The sequence below is a fragment of the Apostichopus japonicus genome, chromosome 9 (assembly GCF_037975245.1).
Source record: "Apostichopus japonicus isolate 1M-3 chromosome 9, ASM3797524v1, whole genome shotgun sequence".
Lineage (NCBI taxonomy): Eukaryota > Metazoa > Echinodermata > Holothuroidea > Aspidochirotida > Stichopodidae > Apostichopus > Apostichopus japonicus.
The window spans coordinates 16,096,460-16,119,403 of NC_092569.1; the positions used below are offsets into that span (position 1 = coordinate 16,096,460).

General features: G+C 37.7%; 1 protein-coding gene across 1 annotated transcript; it reads right to left on the bottom strand.

Annotated features, from left to right (window-relative positions):
- Positions 1-379: 379 nt before the first annotated feature.
- LOC139974095 (uncharacterized) lies at positions 380-21,827 on the bottom strand. Its single transcript, XM_071981014.1, has 24 exons — positions 21,597-21,827; positions 20,522-20,555; positions 19,653-19,823; positions 18,358-18,528; positions 17,337-17,498; positions 16,474-16,641; positions 15,939-16,109; positions 14,831-14,994; positions 14,252-14,308; positions 13,540-13,650; positions 11,563-12,102; positions 10,852-10,996; positions 10,270-10,362; positions 9,486-9,557; positions 8,574-8,959; positions 7,936-8,101; positions 7,081-7,191; positions 5,966-6,129; positions 4,476-4,583; positions 3,861-3,972; positions 2,857-2,953; positions 2,457-2,556; positions 1,632-1,716; positions 380-1,401 (listed from the first exon to the last, which is right to left on the bottom strand). The coding sequence occupies exons 1-23, from the start codon at positions 21,642-21,644 to the stop codon at positions 1,633-1,635; spliced, it is 3,435 nt and encodes a 1,144-aa protein (XP_071837115.1). The 5' UTR covers positions 21,645-21,827; the 3' UTR covers positions 380-1,401; position 1,632.
- Between the last annotated feature and the right edge of the window lie 1,117 nt (positions 21,828-22,944).

Consider the following 22,944-nt stretch of genomic DNA (forward strand, 5'->3'; position numbering starts at 1 on the left):
AGGCTTCTTCGCGAGTTCCTGCTTACAGAAGGATCTAATATACATACATACATAAATACGTACATACATACAAGATATCGCTGCTATATCGTTATGCGTACGCTAAAACAAATCGAAATGGTGTGTTGCCATTACCAAACTATAAAATCTGCTATATAAAAGGCTATAGGAAATGTGACTGCTGTACCTGTATAATAGTAACAAAGACATTATTGGGCAGCACAATTATATAGGCAGTGTTAGTAAAAAAGGTTACACACTAGTCGGACGTGGAGGCAGGGGAGGGGGTGGGGGAGGGGGTGGGGTCGGCCCTCCCCGTACAGCATGCATACTGGCGTGTGCCATTATTAGCTGTATTGATGAGTGCTGACTAGTGTCAGTGGTGGAGGGGGGGGGGGGATATCACTTATATTTACTAAACGTTTTTCTTGACCTACTTTTGGATAATGGTCATCAGTATTTCCCCCAAATGTCCTAATGGTCACCCATGTTCAAATGGTAGGGTCAAAATATTGAGATTGGGTCTTCGACTATCCGTGCGGAATATTTACCGTCCCTTTAGGTAGCCGAAGTGTTACATATTGTATGTCCGTAACATGGAAAAGTCGTAGAAATGACATAAAAAATTCCTGTAAACTAACAAAATATCTTCAGTCAAGTAGATACAACTTTCGTCTGAATAATTGAACTAAACTAATTGAAAATAAATCAAAGTGTTGACAATCTCTAAATGTCTATATATGTTCTGAAAAACTCTGCTTAATATAAAATACATAACTGGAGTGAGCCCAGTCATGTGTCCAGTAGTTATGATGATCGTTTGTAAATGGGTTCTATCCTTGAAACACACCCTGGTCTACATAAGCGCAAGTTGCGCAATGCGCTGAGTTTACTTCTCTCCTAACGCTTATAACCAACAAACCCGGAAGTGACTGTACTTCGATAGACGATATCCGAAAGCATTTACCTGTTCGGAGTGAAGGCAGCTATTTGAAGTCGTGTTACAAAATTGTTGCTCTTAAAATGCTTTCTACATCTCGCCAGGTGATTGTCTCAAACGTTTTATGACTATTGTTACCATGACAATGACATGAAGTAAACAAGTTATCTCCAATTCGCTAGTTGTGGCATCGGTTATCGTCATAGCATTCCCGGTGTGTGTGGCTGTTTGTGTTGTCGCGTATCGTCATACTTTTCCCGGCGTGTGTGGTTGTTTGTGGCGCCGCGGTTATCGTTATAACTCTCCCGGTGTGTGGCTGTTTGTGGCATCGATTATCGTCATACTATTCCCGGTTTGTGTGGCTGTTTGTTGCGTCGCGGTAATCGTCATACCGCTGTGTGGCATCGGTTATCGTCATACCATTCCCGGTGTGTTTGGCTGTTTGTGGCGTCGCGGTTATCGTCATACCATTCCCGGTGTGTTTGGCTGTTTAAGCGTCGGTTATCGTCATACAATTACCGGTGTGTGCGGCTGTTTGTGGCATCGGTTATCGTCATACCATTCCCGGTGTGTTTGGCTGTTTAAGCGTCGGTTATCGTCATACAATTACCGGTGTGTGCGGCTGTTTGTGGCATCAGTTATCGTCATACCATTCCTGGTGTGTGTGACTGTTTGTGGCGTCGCGGTTATAGTCATACCATTCCCGGTGTGTGTGGTCTGTGATCATCCATATCTTCGTATTTTGATTTGTTGTATCTCTCCATGTTGATGTGGGACTGAAATGAATATATACAGTTAAAAGATGTATCATATAAACATGTATTATGCACTTGTCAACATATCAGGAATATATAAATAAAATGAATAAATAAGGCAAATATTTTAATTATGTTAATGACAAAGACAATAGTGACAACAAAGCTGTATCAGTACGGTATCCTCATATTAATTACGGTATCCCTTGTTTTGAAAACTTAATCAGACTAGTAATAATGTTCTGTCACGTGATGTTAAACGTCCTATGCGGGAACTGAACCAAGACCCTCATACTTGGTATCATGTCAAAATCAATACTGAAAAATGAACTTCGTTAACCTTGCTCGAAGAATAGGTAAAGTTATCAAGTAAATTCTAGAAAGATGCTAACAACAATGGCGTGTTGCAGCAGCTACAGTATAATATAATAAAAGAAGGATCGCTCGCTCGCTTTCGCCATGTTTTTAAGGCAGATTTCCATCGCTTAGTACCTGTGTGACTATTCGGTGAAATGGCAAACGAAAGGGAAATGCTGGCAGAGGGGGAACGGGAAAGGGGAATTAAGGGTTAAGGGAAACACGGAAGGAAGGAAATGGATAGTGGAAACTGATTAGCAGATGAATGGAAAAGTAACATATAAGGTGCTACGGGGAGAAGGAGGAATCGGGATGGGAATGGGAGAGGATTGGATTGGGGACGAGGTGGTGGGGGTGGGGAGGCGGGAAGGGTTAAGATTGGACTAGAAGCAGTTGAGGCTTACCTTTCCTTGATTCATGAGTCGTTCCAGTCTCAGACAGAGGCTCTTAAAGGCGGGTCGTTTCTGTGGCTCTTCTTGCCAGCAATCGTGCATTACTGAATACCTGTGAAGTGATTTCAAACTGGTTAATTGGTTTGACGCGGTTACATGTATTCGGTGCCATCTTGTGCTGACAAACCAATTTCAATTCCCATCAGACCCGGTAGACAAACCCAGGCTATAACACTATCATCTTAAATTTAATACATATATAAAGTAGCGGCATATAGGCTTAGGTAACTTATCAGAATATTTCCAAACTGACATTCCATAAGTCATACTTATGATTATGATTATGATCATCTTTATTTTTATTTTTATTTTTATTATGATGTTATTTGATGTTTAACTGTGTGAAACTTACAATTCGGGTGAAGAATGTGGTGGCTTAGCCATTCTGAAACCGAACTGTAATCTTCTCTTGACTGTTTCCGTCGGTATACCAGGATAGGGTGTTGCACCTGCCAAAGACAAAGATATATACAACATTGATCTATAGTTTCTCTACAAATTCACAAATATGTGTAATTTGTCGTGAAAAATAAAACAAAATTTGTCCATCGACGATCCACATTCAGTCCGACTTCATGCCCCCCCCCCTTCCCCCGTATGAATCCAACATATGAATCCACTAACAAAACCCACCCTCCACCGGCCCCCTTGGAATACCAACAACGCAATTAACTCAGTTACAGATGCATTGTGAAGACTCGCGCAAAAGGAAACGTCTAATGTCGGTATTCTGACCTAGTTTCGAATGAGGTGTAACAGAAGTGTTAGACACACCATCGATCCCAGAAAATACACACACAGCTTGCTACCGTGGTAAGAAGACACTAGTGTACAGTCAGTAGATACAGCTGCGGTCAATACCCACAGCACAGTGTATAAACGATACAGCGATGGACATCTCAGGTCCAGCTAAAGATAACAAGGTATCACGTTTCCTTACTGTTTGCATTTTGTAGCGACACGAACAAAACGTCACTTGCAAGCAACAGAAAGTGACAATGATGACAATGAAACTGTTTATTTCCAACACAAAAGATAAGTACATTTTAAACAAGAATTCAATACAAATAATCAAATAATCATGGTATTACATTTATTTCAATGAAAACTACCAAAGATCTAATGTGTGGAAAAGGAGAAAAACTGAAGTGCAATACTTATGAATCGTTTTCCTCCAAAAAAGTTAACTTTTTAAGATGGCCGCACGCCGTTTGGGGCGAGTCTTCAATGCCTTTAACGACAATTTAGTAGATATATAAACCACGAACATATAGGTCCCACATAATTTCCGAAATGATAAAAAAAAGAAAAGTTAACACCAGATTTATTTCAATACTGCAGTGTAGGTATACTAACCAAATACGGATATCTCCCACAGGAGAATGCCAAATGACCAAACATCACTCATTGGTGTGTATGCACTAGCCGTAATAGACTCAGGACTCATCCAACGAAGGGCCAGGCGTGCCTGTCAGTGAATAGTAAAAGGTAATTAAGGAACCACGAAATCCTGGGAACTGCATTGGCATATGATGGACCCTAGTGTAGCAGCAACTACTCCGCGATCCTCAGCGGGGAATTAGATGACCCGCGATGGATCGATTGTGAACCCATTTAAAGACGCTTTTTTTCCAGGTCACAGAAGAAAGAAACACTGTTAAAACGTTTGTTCATAATATCCGCAGCATATGAACAAAGTGACATGAAATGGGAGGATTAGAGAAAGAAACTCCACACCACCACAACACCCCCCCCCCCGCCCACTTTACCCCAACCACACTTTGCAAGGTGATGCATATAATTGACCTAATAATAATCGCGACGACATGTATCTGTTTCATTACATTAAAAGTTTAATATTACAGGAGAAAAAAAAACTGATATAATGATAACACATTTAAAAGATGAGATTTTCTGCATAATACAATATTGTACGGCATATGTTCTTAGGATAGAGTAAATCACCCTTACCTCTGCAACGTTCTCCACCACGTTTCTAACGCGTGCTACATTTGAAATTTTACAAGTCAATGTTTCTGTGAGTAAAATATTGCGACAGGTTAAATCACCATGTACAATCTGTAAGAAAAATGTAAAGAAGGTTGTCAACTACTAATTAGTAAATTGCAATAACTCAATTAAAACATGTAGTACTTGTATCTTTATATTAAGAACATAGAACCATTGGATGACGGTTCGGCCCAGTTGGGACAATTGTTTTCTATACTGTAGTGTTATGTCCCGCTTCAGAGCACTCGTACTGTCAGTATGAGCAGTATGAATATCATGTTTCTAACAGATCAAGGTTAGAAACTGTCTGTTCTGTCAATACCAGTGCTTTGAGACCATGATATGGGAGTACAGTTTAGAGTGGTATTAGCATTAGGAAATTGTCCCAACTTGCTGGAAAGTTTACGCCATTTAGTCCTCGACAAATTTGCAATCCATTGTAAACATGTCATCTGAAGCTATTCAAATCGTATGTTTTCCAATTGAGTTTGTGTTGCATCTGATGAACTGAATTTAGTCTGTGTGTTTAGAATAATCGAGTAGCTTTAGGTGCTTAACCTTATCGGTCAACTCAAAGAAATAAAAATGGTCACAAAATACAGTGTGGAATGGTATTATTGTTTTATTTTAAAACGGGTCGGGTTTCCAACATATCAAATTTGTTTTTGTCACCATAAAGTCACTACCTTTAAAATGTCACCCATTTTGACCCCATCTTATAGCTTAACTCCTCGAAGTATTTTAACCACAGGTTTTGCTGGGTTTCAGTCCTTTCGAAATTATTTTCTTTCGAAAAACTCCTTTCGAAAAACTCTGAAGAGACATGAAATGGCCAAGGTCTTGTCAGCTATCCGGTGAATGGGTGGCATTTAACTAATGAAACTTTTGTAAGAGTTGAGTAGACCACATTGGTTCCACGATTTAGTGTGTGAATGAGAAATTAAATGGCGTCTCATGTAGGATACTCTGAACTTATCACCCATATTGAAGTTAATAATCCGTGATTGTCGGTAAAACGATCAGCCCAATGAGAGTCTTAAATCATACTCAGTTATAACGACATATAGTGAACTATTGATAATTAATTAGCTGTCCTTAATTAAAACGACTTCCATTCACGATTGCTTCCTGACAAGAACCGATTTTTTTCAAAAATCATTCGGATCGATCTTAATTTTAATTAAACTTTGTAAATAATATATCATTTTTTTTAATATATATTTAAAACGTTGGTGTTAATCATGAAACTATCATGAAATGTAGTTCAATCATATTGATCCTAACACGAGCATGAAAATAAATTTCAGTTTGTGTATTTTATAATATATATAAATTTCATGAACATCAGTGAAAATAACATTTACCCACTTATTTAAAAAGGAAGAACAACATGAATTATGTTATGATGTTGTCTATATTTGATGTAATTGGGTGAATGCTACTATTCTTACCTGCTTGCAAGATATATGAGCCATTCCATTTGCAATCTGAGATGCAAATCGTACAAGTTCATTTGGTTTGGGAGTTTGTCCAGCCGGTGAACCAGGACGGTTCCTTCTCAAAAACTCTTGAAGACATCCTTTGGATGCGTACTCAATCACCATGTAGAAAGGATCTAAAAATGTCAAAGGTCACAGCAGTTGTTTGATTGGATAACAGTACTATAGGCCTATAAATGAGGGCGTTGTGGTCAAGTGGTTAAGGCAGTGGACTTGTGATTTAAGGATTACAGGTTCGAGCCCTGGCCAGATCATTGCGTTGTGTCCTTGGGCAAGGCACTTTATCTCCATTGTCTCCCTTCGCACAGGTCAGTGTGTAAATGGGGACATGCGATGTGACTGGTAAATATAGTTGCATGCGCCGGTTGACGGCTGCACCCTATGGGAAGTCCCCCAGGGGACACGTGGCTGTGGTGCCCCAGGAGAGATTGTTTGAATTGTGCACACTTTCGTGTGTAGGTGTGACAAGTTACCGATGACCAGGGCTAAGTACAGCGCGGCGAGACTTTATTGTACGTTGCGCTATATAAGAACTATTATTATATAGTAATATATATTAAATATTATATTATTATATATTAAATTATTATATATTATTTTTTATATTAAATATTTTTTATATTAAATATTTTTATATTTATATATTCAATTATTATATATTAAATTATTATTATATATTAAGTTATTATATATTAAAAATTAATAAATGTAGTTACACAATACATGGAGGTACACTGAACTACGGAGAAACTATGTCACTCTGCATACAGCTATATCAACTTCATTTACCACTTCAGGGAGTTATAAACTCCTTCTGTATATTTACTCCCTCAACATATTAAACTCCCTCTACATAATTAACTCCCTCTATATATTAAACCTCCTCTATGTATTAAACCCACTCTATATATTAACCCCCTCTATGTATTAAACCCCTCTATACATATTACTCCCTCCATATAGTACACCGGTTGCGAGTCTGTCAACGGTGAAACCAATTTTGCTCCTGGTATAAACATAATACTTAGGCAATAGCCAATTCATGTATGAGTTTGCAATTAGCTTACCGACTACCGTACAACAAGCCACTAGAGATACAACATTCGGATGGCGATCCAACTTTTTCATCTCGTCCAGTTCCCTAAGGAACGCCGCTCGGGCCATACTACCCTTCTTACCTTTAGCGAAGAGAAATGTGTCATGAATCAGAATGGTTGAAATTGATTAAATTGACGTAGTTAAGTTTAAAGTTAACTTCCTTACATATGCAAATTCACTTAAATATCCACTCTTATACCCTATTTCATTTTCTTTGCTTCCTTACTTTGAACTGAGTTCTTAAATTAGCGAACTGTTTCAAAGGTGGTTGACTCTTGAACTTACCCGAATTTCAACCCAAATATCTCCAATATCGGATATCATGCTGCATGTTCACACGAGTATAATTATACTGGTTTAACGATTTAAGAACAAATACGTATATACCGATGGTTTGGCAGGTATAGCTTAGCCATAATAGCAAATGAGAAATCCCCCGCCCCCCACCCCTCACCAATTATAGGTCACTTCATGTCATACTTAAGGTTAACACTGCCATATCGAAAACACTTAGTATTTCTTGTCCCCCCTTCTCCACCCGCAAATTGTTGATTTGGGCAGAAGAGAGAGAGAGAGAGGGAAGTGGATAGAGAGAATGAGAAAAGGTCGCCTCTTACATCTACCAAAGTTCATCCCAAATATACTATGTCAAGTTAGGATCCGTTTTTTCAGAAGTTCCATAATCTGCCGTCCGTTTGACCTCATCCGTTTGACCTCATCCGTTTGATCTATTTTAAACATTTGTAATAAACATTATGACTATATTGCAGTCTGATATAACTGATCCGATATACCTTTTAAGACTATTATAATTATTCTCTCACCTTCAAGTGTTTTTATTGCAACGAGATATGCTCCCGGTCGTTTACCAACATCCCAAGCTTTCCCGCGCCAGATAGGCCCATATGTTCCATGCGCTATGGTCGTTATAAGTTCTACGCTTTCACGCGGTATCTCCCAGAAGTTCTTTCCGATTTCATCCACTTCCGTCTACGGGAAAGGAACCATGCATTTTTTTTTACAAATTTTAAACATATGCATGTTATTGAACGTCATTCGGTGCGGCTGTTATCAACAACCTAATATTGCATGTTAGCGTTGGCACACTATCGATATCTTTCATATAAATTTTAAAATATCTTTACATATTTGTAATCTTACCGCTTCTCATCCTTTTGGTTAATATTATAGATCCTAACAGAACATTAACTTAACCATCATAATGCTCTATATAAATTAACTAAAATTGGCATATAGGGCATGATGATCCCATAAATCGGTAAGTCTTGAGTTACTTTTGTGGTTTGCTCCCTTAAACAGAGTCACATAATCCACCCCTCCCCTCGAAGCTTGTGCGCCCCCCTCACCACCACCTTCCCCTACCCCATTATTCAGAGTGAAGCCTCATCCGCATCCCCTCCTTACTATACTTAACGTAGACAGTAAACATCATATAACTTACATTGCGATTCGGCACTGCGACACTTTGCCTCCTGTTGACTACACCAGTCGTTTTCTTCATTAATCTCGGGCTAGCATTCCCATAAGATATAGCAGGTTGGGAGTCCCTACGTGTCTTGGAGTCCAATGCTTGTTGAAGTGATATCCCTACACCTGTGGCTCCTGGCGCTTGTACTTGCAAATGGCGTTTATTCGATTTAGCAGCCATAGCTTCATTTAGGGACATTGCCATGTCGTCTGCTCCAGCGGTCCTTTGTTGCGTCTTTCCCGCCATTGCCTGGGATAAGTTCATTGCCAAATTCCCCTTCTGCTTACTCATATCCATTGGCTGTTCCGTGTGTTGTCGAGATTTATTATGCATTGCGGATTCCAAGTTTGGTATTACACCTAATACACAAATACACAGCATCAAATAATAGTAACATTGTCTCACAGTTTTGTTGAAATCTCAACTCACCTATTCATATATCATTGTTTAAAGCCTAAATACATTTAACTTTTTAAATTATGATAACAACCATATTTCATTTACTCCTACATTGAAATAGCTGAAACACGATAAGCGAACACATATGTTGATAAATGGTTTTACTGTTTACTATATAAAAGTTGTTCATTCCATTTCGTATGTAAATTAATGTATATTAATTTACACTACATTAAAAATAATTATTAAACATGAAACATGGTAAAGTGTAAATACATTACATTAATACAAGACCAAACAATGTATGAATTACTCTCCAATTATCGACATCTGTTTATTTACAGACTGGTGTAGCAGATTTTTAAAATTATTTACTATTCTATAGATATCTTATAATATCATCCATATGTTGTAGTCCTGCATAATAACATCGCCAGAGTTCGTAAGATTCATTTCGACCGGAATAAAGGCTGAGGGAGAACTTACCGCTGGGAGGAGCAGTGGCGGCAGATGCCATTTTCGACCTCATTGCGGCATCTAGATCGCTCAGGGCGGTACCTATCGCAAGCAAAGAGATTAATATAATATTATAATTACTTTGGTAAAGTTTATTTGTTTTGCTTTCTTTCCTGGATGTTGTGACAGTGTTTAGTCGTGATGTGTTTTTTTTTTTTTTGTATTACCAGATTTCTTTGACAAGATGTCAGATATTAGTTATGAAATTAAGACCGTTTCAAAGAAACAGTATAAGGCTGTCAGCTAATTTCGTTACTTTCGGAAACGCAAAATCATAAATAGAAATATCGTTTTGGGAAGGATGGGGTGGTGGGGGGGGGGGAATCCTCTATCATCTTAGTTGCATTTCGTCCCCCTCCCATCGTATTATCGGGTTTGGAGCCTATACTGGAAGGTCGGTCACTTAACGTCCCACCACCTCTCTCTCTTTCTTTTAATCCCGTGTTTGGTGTTTAAAAACCTCTTTCATTCACAATTATCTCAACAGAGACAAGTAAAAAGGGTTCACACTTGTTTAAGTACTTGGTTCAATATGCATTTACAGAGTTTTGAAAGCCTCTTCACGGGGCGTAGAAAACGTATTCGGGTACCTCAATAGTCTCCCCTGTGCTAATACCAATCCTCACAGATGGAACTCATTTATTACCCATATCATTTATAATGTCCAACCCCAAGCTCTACACAGTTAGAGGCAAATAGAGGTTCATGAATGGAAGTACAGCACGATGTGTTATGATGAATTATATATGCTTACCCTTTTGTTGTTGTTGTTGTTGATTGGTTGATTTTTCTCCTTTCTTCGACCCCATTGCAGCTTCCAAGTTTGGAAGAACGGCAGAGGCTGGCTCTGGAATGGATAGTTCGTGTATTAGGTAAGATTTGTTATTTCATCGAAGAATTACAACAATTGAGCAGTAATGTTGAGATCTAAGCTGAGTTACTTCGGACAATAACACCCCTGCCCCCTCCCCCTTACCTCCCTTTCCCCTCCTCTTGATGTTTTAGTTTTCTTGTATATTAGGGGAATTTTATCTAAGAAAATAAGGTACATATTTAATAGGAAAACATAATTCTCCATCCCATATGTCCCGATTCCTTATTTGACCGAAAGGTCCCGTACTGTAACCACTCTTACCCCTTCCCCTATCGCCAAGCCTGTCAACAACTCAAAAAGGGAGAAAAGTTGGACATCAGTGCTAGCAAGAAAAAAGAGAGTAAATTGATAAAATACACGATCAATGACGCAGTAGGCTGTATAAAATCAATGTCTACAAGATGGAATAAATAATACGATTTACTGTACATTAAAAAAATTTTCAAGTAATTATTTTTTTACCTTTCCCTTTTCCCAATGGTCGTGCCCCGGTCTGTTGTAGCAAGGCACCAGCATTTGGATCAAGGAGTTGAGATATTCCTGCAAAGTCCAGACCGGAACCATCTGTTGGATTGTGGGATGCCATTTCTCTTAACTGAGCATCAAGCTTTGTAAATAAAATGAATTACCAGGCGCGATGAAATCACAGGACATTAATATATATATATGACAGTGCACGCTTTGCTACTGTAATGTGCATTATATGATAACTGGATTAAAAGATCTAATTAAATAGTGAGGTTGGGAAGTATACGTATGACCTACAATTAGCCACTACCAACGAACATCGTATTATATTCCTTTGGGTGATAAGAACAACACTTACGAGTGAGCTGAAACTAGATTCAAATTATCAATTATCTGAACAAACCCCAAATCCGTATTTCACTAATAGGTTAAGGTTTCCATATCGAAAGAGATCTTAATTGTTTATGTGTACCATCTTGTATAAATTTAGTGATTCCCACTTATCTTATTGGGGTGATATTAGAGTAAATTGCCACAAGAAGCCTAGCAAATAAATCACTTTAGTCATAATTCTTTTGTTTGAGGTTGGGGGGGGGGGGGGTAGAGGGCGTGGGATTAGTTAGAGAGAAGAGGAGAAATAAAAATAGGGTGAGGTGCTGGAGGATTGAGGGGGGAGGGGAGGGGGAGTGGGTGTCTGTTGCTTACCTGTTGCAATCCTTGCATCATCTGAGGGGTATCGACCCTCATCTTAGAGTCTGGTCTTATACTTTCCGGTCTTGGGGTCTCCATGAGTCTTAATCGCCCCTTTGCGTCAATGACTGCCAATGACTCCGGTCCAGGAGTTTTTGATATGAATTCCGTGTACTCCCGTGAAAATGACGTATCGGAGCGAAACTGAGTATTCTCACGAGACAAAAATGACTCTTCCCTACTGAGGGCGGTGTCACTTCTTAGGTTTGTATTTTCACGTGAAAGTGACGAATCAACGTTATGGATGTCTACGTCAATTTTCGTTTCCAATGCTGCAGTAGAATCTGTTTCTCGTTTGGCGGAACCAGGTCTCGAACCCGCGGAATCAGGTCTCGAACCAGCAGAACCAGGTCTCGAACCCGCGGAACCAGATCTCGAGGATGAACCGGGTCGAGAGTAAGACGAGCTAGGCCGCAGTCTTACAGCAGTTCTTGGACGGGATAAAGTTGTTCCAGATCGTGAGAGAGAAGAAAACGGCCTGTCATCAATTTCCATCTGGAAAAAGGATTTTTTTTCAACAAATCGTAAAACAGTGTTTTATAACTATTACATGCTTGGTGTCATATTGACTCTTTACAAGAAAATATTAAAGTTGTATTTTCTTGAAATAGTTTGTTAACATTAACTACTCTATATTTTATAGACTATTGATTATATTTAATATTTGGATATAACCAGGATTTTTTGTACGGTTGTCCTTAATATTACAAAGTTTTCATGGACTGTTCTTGAGCAATTTTGCAACGCCTTTTGTCTGTTATTAAGATACTGTTTAGTTATTTGTAAGAAATATTAAAAAAAAATGCCAAAAACAGGCTAGAACAACCTCGCCCCCCCCCCCCTCACCACCACCATCGTGCATTTTATGTATGCAGTGACTCTTTTTTCTTTAAGTTTCGAAAACACTTTTGGATTTCCATTTCATATTTGTTTCAGTTCATAAAGAGATACCAATGACACAAAAATCACAAAGAGTCGCAAAAAATGTTAATCAAACGTTTCTTCATTTTATTACTATTTTTTAACTGTTAACCGATATGTCTTTCTTGTTTAAGTAACTAAGCCTATATCCTTAGCATTAAGTTGTGATCTCTCTGGCAGTAAAAACATACTTACATTATTAGCGCCATATTATGATTTATCTTATGGTATCTCATGCCATATAATACTTCCTACCCCTCGTTTTGACGTGCTTGTATCAATTTTAATTCATTTTTTTCCTTAAATTTCCATACTGTCAACTCGGGATATCGTCAAACTAAGTTTTCAGTTTCGGTTAACACTACTGATTTAACGCTAAAATTACATCATAAAAGATATTTGAATATTATATAACAACCCAACCCGTTATGAAAACGAAGTCGCAACTTTCAAGCATTAAACTACATTACAAAAGAAATTCAACTGTAACTTACACAACTCTCAGAAAGAAAATTAATTTGTCCCAATTTCTTCTTATTGATACTATTTCAACATATATATATATATATATATATATAGTATATATACACTATATATATATATATTTATATATATACACTATATATACACTATATATATATATACATATATATATATATATAAAACACATAACATAACACACATATTTCGTTCTCTTTTATCTGTACGAATAAAAGGTAATAAAAAAGAGTGCACACTAAATTCAACAACAATAATTTGATGAAAGTTTACCCTCAAATTAACTTAGGTCTCTTTCATGTTCTCATTTGGCACTTTTTAGAGGTTTTTTACTATTAGACGGACACACACACAGGTTGATCACCAGATTAAATTTTGTTGAATCATTTACAGTGTACGATACTGATTTTTAAGTCAGTCTTGTTTCTTTTCATTTTTATTGATATCATTCTCGTAATGACTGATTGCATCATCATATTCTCTACCCAGTCTGTTATATAAGGTTACACCCACCCCATCTTCGTCTAATAGTGGCATCTCCTCGTTCACCATTCTGCCGTTTTTCTTAAGTCTCGATTTCAACTGCTGACGACGTAACCTGGCGGCGGCGCTCTTCTTTCCCTCCTATAACGAAATAATAAACAAATTACCAGAAAATATAGTCATTTCGGTCGATTATAAAACAATTGCACAAGTTTATTTAAACAAACTTATAAGAAACCAAAAGTTCCCATTTTGACTATTACGATGTATCTTTCTTTCTTGACACATTAAACAGGTGTAAAGTAATGATCATTGAGATGAATGGTAATGAAGATGAAGATGAAGATGAAGATGATGATGATGATGATGATGATGATGATGATGATGATGATGATGATGATGATGATGATGATGATGATGATGATGATGATGATGATGATGATGATGATGATGATGATGATCATGATGATGATGATCATGATCATGATCATGATCATGATCATGATGATGATGATGATGATGATGATGATGATGATGATGATCATGATCATGATGATGATGATGATCATGATGATCATGATGATGATGATGATCATGACCATGATCATGATGATGATGATCATGATGATCATGATCATGATCATGATGATGATGATGATGATCATGATCATGATCATGATGTTGATGATCATGATGATCATGATCATGATGTGATTGTAAGTTAATAAAACAATTTACTTACAGGGATGATGCTCATTTCGGCAGCATCCTTATACAATTTCGACTTTTCACGTTCTTCCTGTTGGACAAACGAAAGAGAATAACATCAGTAATGTTCAAAATAATAGAACTCTTTGTGAACGCTTTGGTTTACGAACAGAGTAGCGACAAGCAGAAAATCACTCTTATTGAAGAATGTCTTTAGGCCAGCGCCGCATGAATACCCAATCCAACCCTATATCATATGGGCACTATTATGTCTGCTCCCCCCCCCCATCCCTCTACCTTTATGATGTGTTCGACGGTGAGGGGGTGGTAGGCAAGTGCCTTATTTGAATATTGAATAATTTATCACTTTTTAACCGGGTGAATAAGAATCAATGTTTCCATATAAATGCAACCTCATAAAAAAAGTTATGTAACACACTTTTCACCATTGTCCTGTTTCGCGTTCCATGTAGACTCTGCCTTACTCTTGCGCCTCTTATACAGATACGTCAGTCAACAAATAAACACACATGATGCATGTGTTATAGCTTCCACTTTGATTCAATATGTTGCACATACGATCAATAAAAGATAAATAGGCGAACTAACTCACCACTAACTCATCTCGTTTCCTCTTTAGCTGTGATTTTCTCACCGAGAACGCAATTAACAAGAGAAAAGTAAAGGCGCCCATAATTCCGAAAACGATGCTAAGAATCAATCCAAAGTTGATGTTGTATTTATTCTTTACAACTTTTCGTATAAAATTAGGATCAACTGTGAAGGGAAAAAAAAACCAGACAGTGAAAGAAATGTAGGCGTGAAAGATGTACTTTAAATAATAATCTTCAAATTGCCTTTTACAACATGTCAAGTCATAATTACATATATCAAGGTAAATCATACAAAAAGCCGCCATTACATGAAAGTCATAAAATGCAATAAGAATTGGAATAAAGAGGGGAATAACTGACATTTTTGATATGATAACTTCCGAACGAGCTACAATAACTTGAAAGTATATTTAAAAAAAAAAACATTCACTGTCAGTTGGTGACAATGATAAGCAGCTTCTGGTAAAATATGTGAAGGCCACTACAAGTAGAACTATTGATTAAAGTAGTTAGCAACTTAATTAATCTAACGTTATTTCTTAGAGCATGCATTATGATTTAAAAATGTAAAACAAAAATCTACGGGCACCTATGAACAACATTGTCCTTATCACTCTAATAGGCTTTAGCAATCATGAAAACAGCTGCCACTCCCATCAAAATCCATCAAAGATTGACAATTTTACAAGTCTTTTTCAATTCTAGTTTTATTTATGAATAAACATTTATTAGCTAATTGTGCACATTGATGATGATGTACAGGAAGTGACTGCTCTAGTGTTCTCTTATGTTATCCCAGTTTGCTTTCACAACCTTCGTTTCAATGACACTGAACAAAAGGTTTTTGGGCCTAAGGCGATGTTTTGAAATATTTTATTGTCCTCTTTGAAAAGGGGGAACATCACATTATTCAAATGATACACGTGGGCTTGTAATTAGGGGTTAACTTATTAAGGGATAAAATAAGAAATTTTGATGAGAGCAATACTCCACGTCATAGTTTGCACATAATATTTGAGGGGCAATATACTTTGTAAGCAAATAATGCCTTCTACTATAGTAAATACAGAATGACATTTCCAGCGCAATTGACCATGCAGAACTAACCTGGACATGTCTGTTTGAAGCAGTTTCTCTCCATCTGGTCTATATCTTCTGTAGGACAATCTTTTCCACCGTTTCTAGGGGCTGGATTATCACATAACCGATGACGTGACTCAACACCTCGTGCGCATGTGCGAGAACAATCACTCCACGAGCTCCAATGACCCCAGTGACCTAAAAGTGGAAACGGTTGTTGTGTAAAACAATGCTCTTAATTTTCAAATAAGTCAATCTTATAACACTTGCCTTCATTTCCATACGCTGCTTAATTAAATGGAACAAACAGGTAATTTGAGGTTTATGAGATTTGAAAATGATAAAATAAAGAACTCTTCGAATTCTGTAGAGAAGAGTATGAGAAATGTAAACCATATGCTATACCGATTTCTTTGCATCGCATACTACATTCCTAAACTCCCACTCCCCACCCCACCCCATCCCACCCACTGCCCCCACCCCCCCCCCTAAAAAAAGGAGGAAAAATCTTAAAAGTGTCTATCCTGGTTCAGTCAGTTATTGAAACATACTTGCAACTTACCATTCCGCACACACTGAAAACCTGTACAAGAGCCGTATTTTTCAACACTTGGTCCTTCACAGTTCTTTCCGCCTCTCCTTGGCGGTGGATTATCACACGTTCTGCTTTTGAATCCTCTGCAAGTAGAATCGCAATTGTGTTCCGTCCATTCTGACCATTGGCCATCCACTGATGCAACAAGAACGACAAATAACAAAAAAGAAAGAATCTTTATACTGCAGGACACATGTTGAGCTACGTATAGGTTACACTAGAGGTGGGTACGAAATGAGCCTGTACCCCGTCATCGGGCTACAACACTTAAAGCGGTATAGATACTCCCGTAAATTAGGTATAACGCATGATATGATATAATATGTAATAACAAGTTTTAAGTTGTACACGCGCATTTCCATATGTTTATGTTGATTAATGCTACACAAACACCATCAAAGTGTACATTACTTCAGATTTTGTCCTTGTCATGAAGTGCTGCGGTCCGCAAGATCAGGGTTTTGAAAACTTTCTCGCGAGCCGCAGAAATCTTGCCCGAGGGTCGCACATTTGTCCGCGATCCGTATACTTGCCCCACTTGTGGGCTGACACAAAAATAGAAATAATCGGTTCCTAAATGTTTTTGAAAAAGTGGGAGTTGCCAAATGTGGCGTGCATCTCCTCAACGTATCAGTTTGCGTATCGAGCCACCAATTAATGAATATTCATTGAGTCCACATAATTTTCTCTCAAACCACCAGCTCCTTTTATGAGCTCTGTTGAGTCATTCAATATATATCTACATTAGATACATGACTATTCTTATGGTATGACCTACGTTCTCTTCTTAATGGTACATATAGAAACAATATAACACTGTTTTTACTTACATGGACAGACCAGCAAGCTACATATCTCAAGGTCACGCACAGGTCCTTCACAGTCTTGTCCATCATATTGTGGAGCAGGTTCTGTACATGACCGATAGCGGTATTTTTCGCAGTCAGAATTACAGTCTGTCCATGAACTCCAGCTGGTGAATCCACCGTCAACTACAAGAATAACAAATTTATGAAATTTTACGGACTTTGTGATATGCGTTTCTGTTTTGTTTGGACAATTTGAGACGATTTAAACACATGCTTGGTTGTCATCATTTACAGCATCTTAAATAAGCCTATACTTATATATTTTGACCAGTTTATTGTATAACTAGACGTTGTGGTCCGTCCAATCAATGATATTAGTACAGTAGGCTATATAAACTGTATTCTGTACACAGAAATATATGTTACACGTTCACGCCTTACATTATACAGTTACGACTCAATCACACTACCACAACGCTCTATATCCCACTCCACCTTCGCCCCACCCCCTTTAATAAAATGAAATAAATTGATATTATTTCTGCTGATGTCCTATGCTTTGCAAAAATAATTGATATATTTAACTATAGACCAGATCGTAATTTGTAGAAAGGGCGAATATTAAATCTTTGACATAATGCGGACAATATCAGTATGAGAAATAATGACACACATAAACACATACACAATGATCAAGAGAGTAATACACATAAACACAGGCGCACATACATTGGATAGAACGAAAGAATATATGCCTAAGGTTTCTATAAATTGTTGAAATATTAAGAGTCTGAATAAACATAATACATGGGAAGAGGAAGTGGAATTGAAAGAATGTGGGAGTTGGGATGGGGGTGGGTGGGGGAGGGGTCGCTCTTTCATTTCAATGAGGGAATACAAGTCAGAACGTGTCCCAAACTTGATAACCACACTCGATCGAGGTCGAGTGTTGTGTTTGTTAAGTTGTGTAACTCTTATCCACAGACACATTAAAATCAATAAAAGCAAACATTTCAGTTCAAAACAATCTTTAAAAACTTACTTGGACAAGACAAGTTTTGACAAGATCTGCTCTCCGTGGCATCTCCAGTACAGTTGTCCCCTCCCCACGCCGGCGGTGGATTTGTACAATTCCGCATCCGAAGTTGCACCCCGCCTCCACAGGACACGGTACAGACACTCCACTCACTAAAAGAGGTCCATCCTCCATCGACTGCCAGAAGAGAGAATATATAAAGTATAGTCCTATTTAATCCCGACGTTTCAATAAACTGATATAATTGCTACACGGTTTCCAGATTACTATGCTAGAGATTTAAAAGTCTACGATAAAACTAATACTTTATACATTTAGAAGTGTACGATAAAACTAATACATGCACAGCGAGGAAAGTTGATTTACGGAGGCACTAAACTGCTGGTTCAGTTTTGTTAACGGATGACCATTATTTCACGGTTTAACAAATTTTCGGGCCATTATTGAAGAGAGTTACGCAGCAAAGATTCTTAAAACACATCAGAGAGATTGCGTAATCTGTTAGGTTTAAGGGTTATTCAATGTCGGACAAAGTACCAAAAGATCTTAAACAAAAATGATTCTGCCAAAAAATATATACCAGCCAGGTGATGACTATGATATAACTCAATAGTCAATGACTGCTGTGCTTAATGGAGTGTCATAAAGTTTCTGTATATTTAATCCTTACGTATATACTGTAGCCTATTATATATATTTGTACATTTTTCTTTTCTTGTCTCCCAGGGAGTCTCCTACCTTGTTAAGTCTTTTTAAGACTTTATAGGAGACTTCCTTTCCCATTGTACACAATTGGCGATAAAACAAATAAATAAATAAATATATGAATTCATAAGCTAGCTGACTTCAATGGACCGCACTTTGGACAATGTCTAATTAATTAAACTGAAATTTTATAACTATTTAAAATACAACACACAAAACTTGAATACAGACAGGCTAGTAACGTATACAGCGATGTTGAGGCTTAGTGTATACCGAAAAGCCTCGAAATTATTAAATCGACTGATTAAAAGCTTAATTGAACAGACCTGAGCTAGGAGTGTTAGCTAGGAGTGTTAGCTCAGTGGTTAACGCCGGTGCCTTTCAATCATAATGTCCCGAGTTCGAGTCACTCCTAGATTAATGTATGTCGTCCAGTTACAGAGTTGTTGACAATTGACAATTCATAATCATGGACGTTAATATGAATGTAAGAGACTGACTTCGGTCAGCTTACGGCTTTGATAAGCCAATGAGGCTTCATCGCGAGTTCCTGCTTGCAGGAGGATCTAAATATTAATACATACACACATACAGACCTGGACACGGGTCGGTGTTACATGCGACAGTTTCCATCTCCTCACCGGTACAATTTGTACCTCCACCAGACGGAGTTGGGTTATTACAAGTTCTGAAGCGAGCTGTTGCCCCTCCCATGCAGGACTTTGGACAGGGTAGCCATTCACCCCAGTCTGACCAACCACCGTCAACTATAAATATTGGGAGATAACACACAGATTTTCTTTGTATAGTTTCGATTGTTTATGGTAAGACAATCTACGCAGTAAAGTACTAAACAAAAAGCACATATACAAACACTGATAAATCTGAAACATAATACTTCACAAAATATCAACAATAATATTTAATAATTTTAAACAACAATATACAGTAGCAAAGTTATAAGAACGGTTCAAGGGCTGAAGTGTATAAATCATTGTAAAATAACCCCCTTTTTTAGTTAAAGAAAATAATTCAAACAATGTTTCTTGTGATAGCATTTCATTACTTCCCTCATTACTCCCCTTTCGGTTATTCGAATGAATCTTCCTCAAAGGAAAAACACCTAGATCACGTGACCTCATGTTACTGATTACCTTGCCCTTTCTCTCTTGGAAGTTAAGTATTAAGTATTATAGTGCACTCAGAGGTCGGTACAGTGACACTTGAATAGAGGGCGGAAAACGCCAACAGCTAAACAAATACACCCGTATTATTCACCTTGACCTTTCCTAATAAGTACAGTGTATATACGGATCGCCTAAATCTGTATGTAGAGACATGTACATACTTTAACTGGTGGGGATGGGTGACGGTGGGGGGGGGGGTGCGTGGCCAGGCGACCAAAGCACGCTTCCTGCAGGGTATACGTGTGTGCTTCATTACTCATAACTGTATATAAACCTACCTTGGGCTTGAACAGTTGGCGATAGTGATAGAAGCTAAAATATAGGAATGAAAAGAAAACAAGCAGGTAGGTAGGTGTAGGCTAACTGTTAATAAGTTCGTTGTGACAAAACAGTCATGGAGCTTGTGTCAAACTTCTGTTGTGACATGAAGGTAATTTGAGTTGACTCGAATATGCCAGAAAATCCAATTAATGGTCACTCATGCTCAAACTATCACGTGAACATTATTGGGTATGGCTCTGCAAAGTATTTTTGTTATTTCTTTGGTTTTAATCGAGAGAATCATTTGTCGATACACTTTAATATTCAACAATCTGTGCAAATAATATCCTATATGGATGATGGAGGAGAAATCCTATAAAAGAGTGTGGGTATTTGTTTGATAGGTTACATCTTTGTAATTTGGTCCAAAATTGATCATCTTTATATATAGTGCTAGCTAGATTAATGTCCGTGTGAAAATATTTGTTTGGCAGGTGTAAGGGGTTACCGACCCTAACTAGATGCCTTTTACCAACCTTGTGAAATAATGTGTGATTTAGAAAGTGCAGTCTCTTATACATTATAGGCCTACATATATATTATTTCATTGATGTTATTGTACAGACATTACTATTGATAGAGTACAGTAGGCAGACATATGGCCATTGTTCTGATAACTAAGTTTCTAAAGAACTTTACTCGTAAACTAGTCTTGACAAAACTCTTTCCAGTCCTACGACACGTCCATTCTTGTAACATTAACATTAACAAACTCTTTGCAGTTCTATGACACTTTCATTCTTACTTTCAGGTGTAACATGTTTTCTTAACATTCTCCGAAAGCTTACAAAACATGGAAACGAAAGTGTACATTTAGGAAAAAATAGGAACTAAAACTTTAGAAGATATAGATATCAACGAAAATAACATTTGTCGCTTTGCCCTACCCTAATTCTATAATTTATTTCTCGTCACAAGAAACTAATCGTGTTTATAATCCTCATTCCTTGGTAACATAAGTGAGAACAAAAACATTCAAGAAATAATTTCTGCATACCAGAGAAGTACGAATATCAATAATTAGATACATACCAAAGTGAATGTGGCAAGGCACGGTATGAATAAAGAAAACTTCTTCATAATCAAAGACACTTCCGTTAGTTATTTGGTAATTTAAAACGACTAATGTCAATGATCAAAATCATGTTTTTTGAACAACACTGCTGTTAGATTTATCTGTTTTCTTCATCATTATTTTCGAGTAGCTGTCTAGTACGTCTGTTATATGCAATTTAAAACACTATGTAATCACCATACATAACACTGAGTGAGAAACAACCCTCAGGCAAAAAGAAAATCGTAATCAATATTATCGATCTTTGAATGGGTGTTATAAGAACCTGTGGGTACACCTGCCTTGACCAATAATCGATTGGCGAGGACCCTTTTAGGTAGTCCCACACCCTCCTACAGTTGTAGTCTAATGATTTATTCAGTTAGGGCCGCGGTATAAGCTTTAATATATCCATTCGGACTAAGTCTACAAATGACATACAATGAGAGCAGTGTGTACTTCCGCCTGAAACGTAAACCAAGTTGTCGGGGAAAAATAGTCGTAAATCTACCTACGTAGGCGGGTAGTATTTGATTCGTCAACGGTCCATTCGTTTTCAATCTTGGGTGTTGAAGAGGGTGAGTGAGTTAAACTATTGCGGATGGTCTAACTAAAGATCCAAAGGATTGAAAGTGATTTAACTGAGGCATTTTAGAAAATCTCTAGGGACACAAAATGATTCCTCAAACCAGAGCTAGCAGACATCGGCGTATAGGCTACATTAACCCGGACCAACTACGTCAGTGGGGGCGGGGGGGGGGCTTACATAAAACGTAACAACCATGGAGTGTCACGTGACGTGCTGCCTTGTAGCACTCAACTCTTATAGTACTCCTTTAATGTATATCCTAAAATAACTAATAGCATGATCTAATAGCTAACACATTCCTTGTGAAGCTACGCGAACTAATCTAGCTAAGTGGTACATATTTCCAATATTTACCGCAATTTTCAATCTCAAAAGTGCTATTTTGAGTATTTTCTCTAAAAATTTCGAATTGCAGCTGGAACGGCACGCACATTATCAGGACTGTTCACACATGTACACACCGGAGCAGACGACAGGATTTGTTGCTCCTTAGGAACACACGGCCGTTTTTTTCGCGCCTAAACAAGCGTGTATAACCATGGAGGTAAATACTTCCAGGTATAACCATGGAGCTATCATCTGTTTATAGCTCCATGGTATAACTGACGTAAGGAACCTTATGAAATCAAGTGGGCCCCACTGTTCTTTCCTATTGTTAAAATCCAAGTACCCTAACCATAACAATACCCCAAACAATAGATTTCTTAAGAGGACATGTGGATTCTTTTGAAATATGC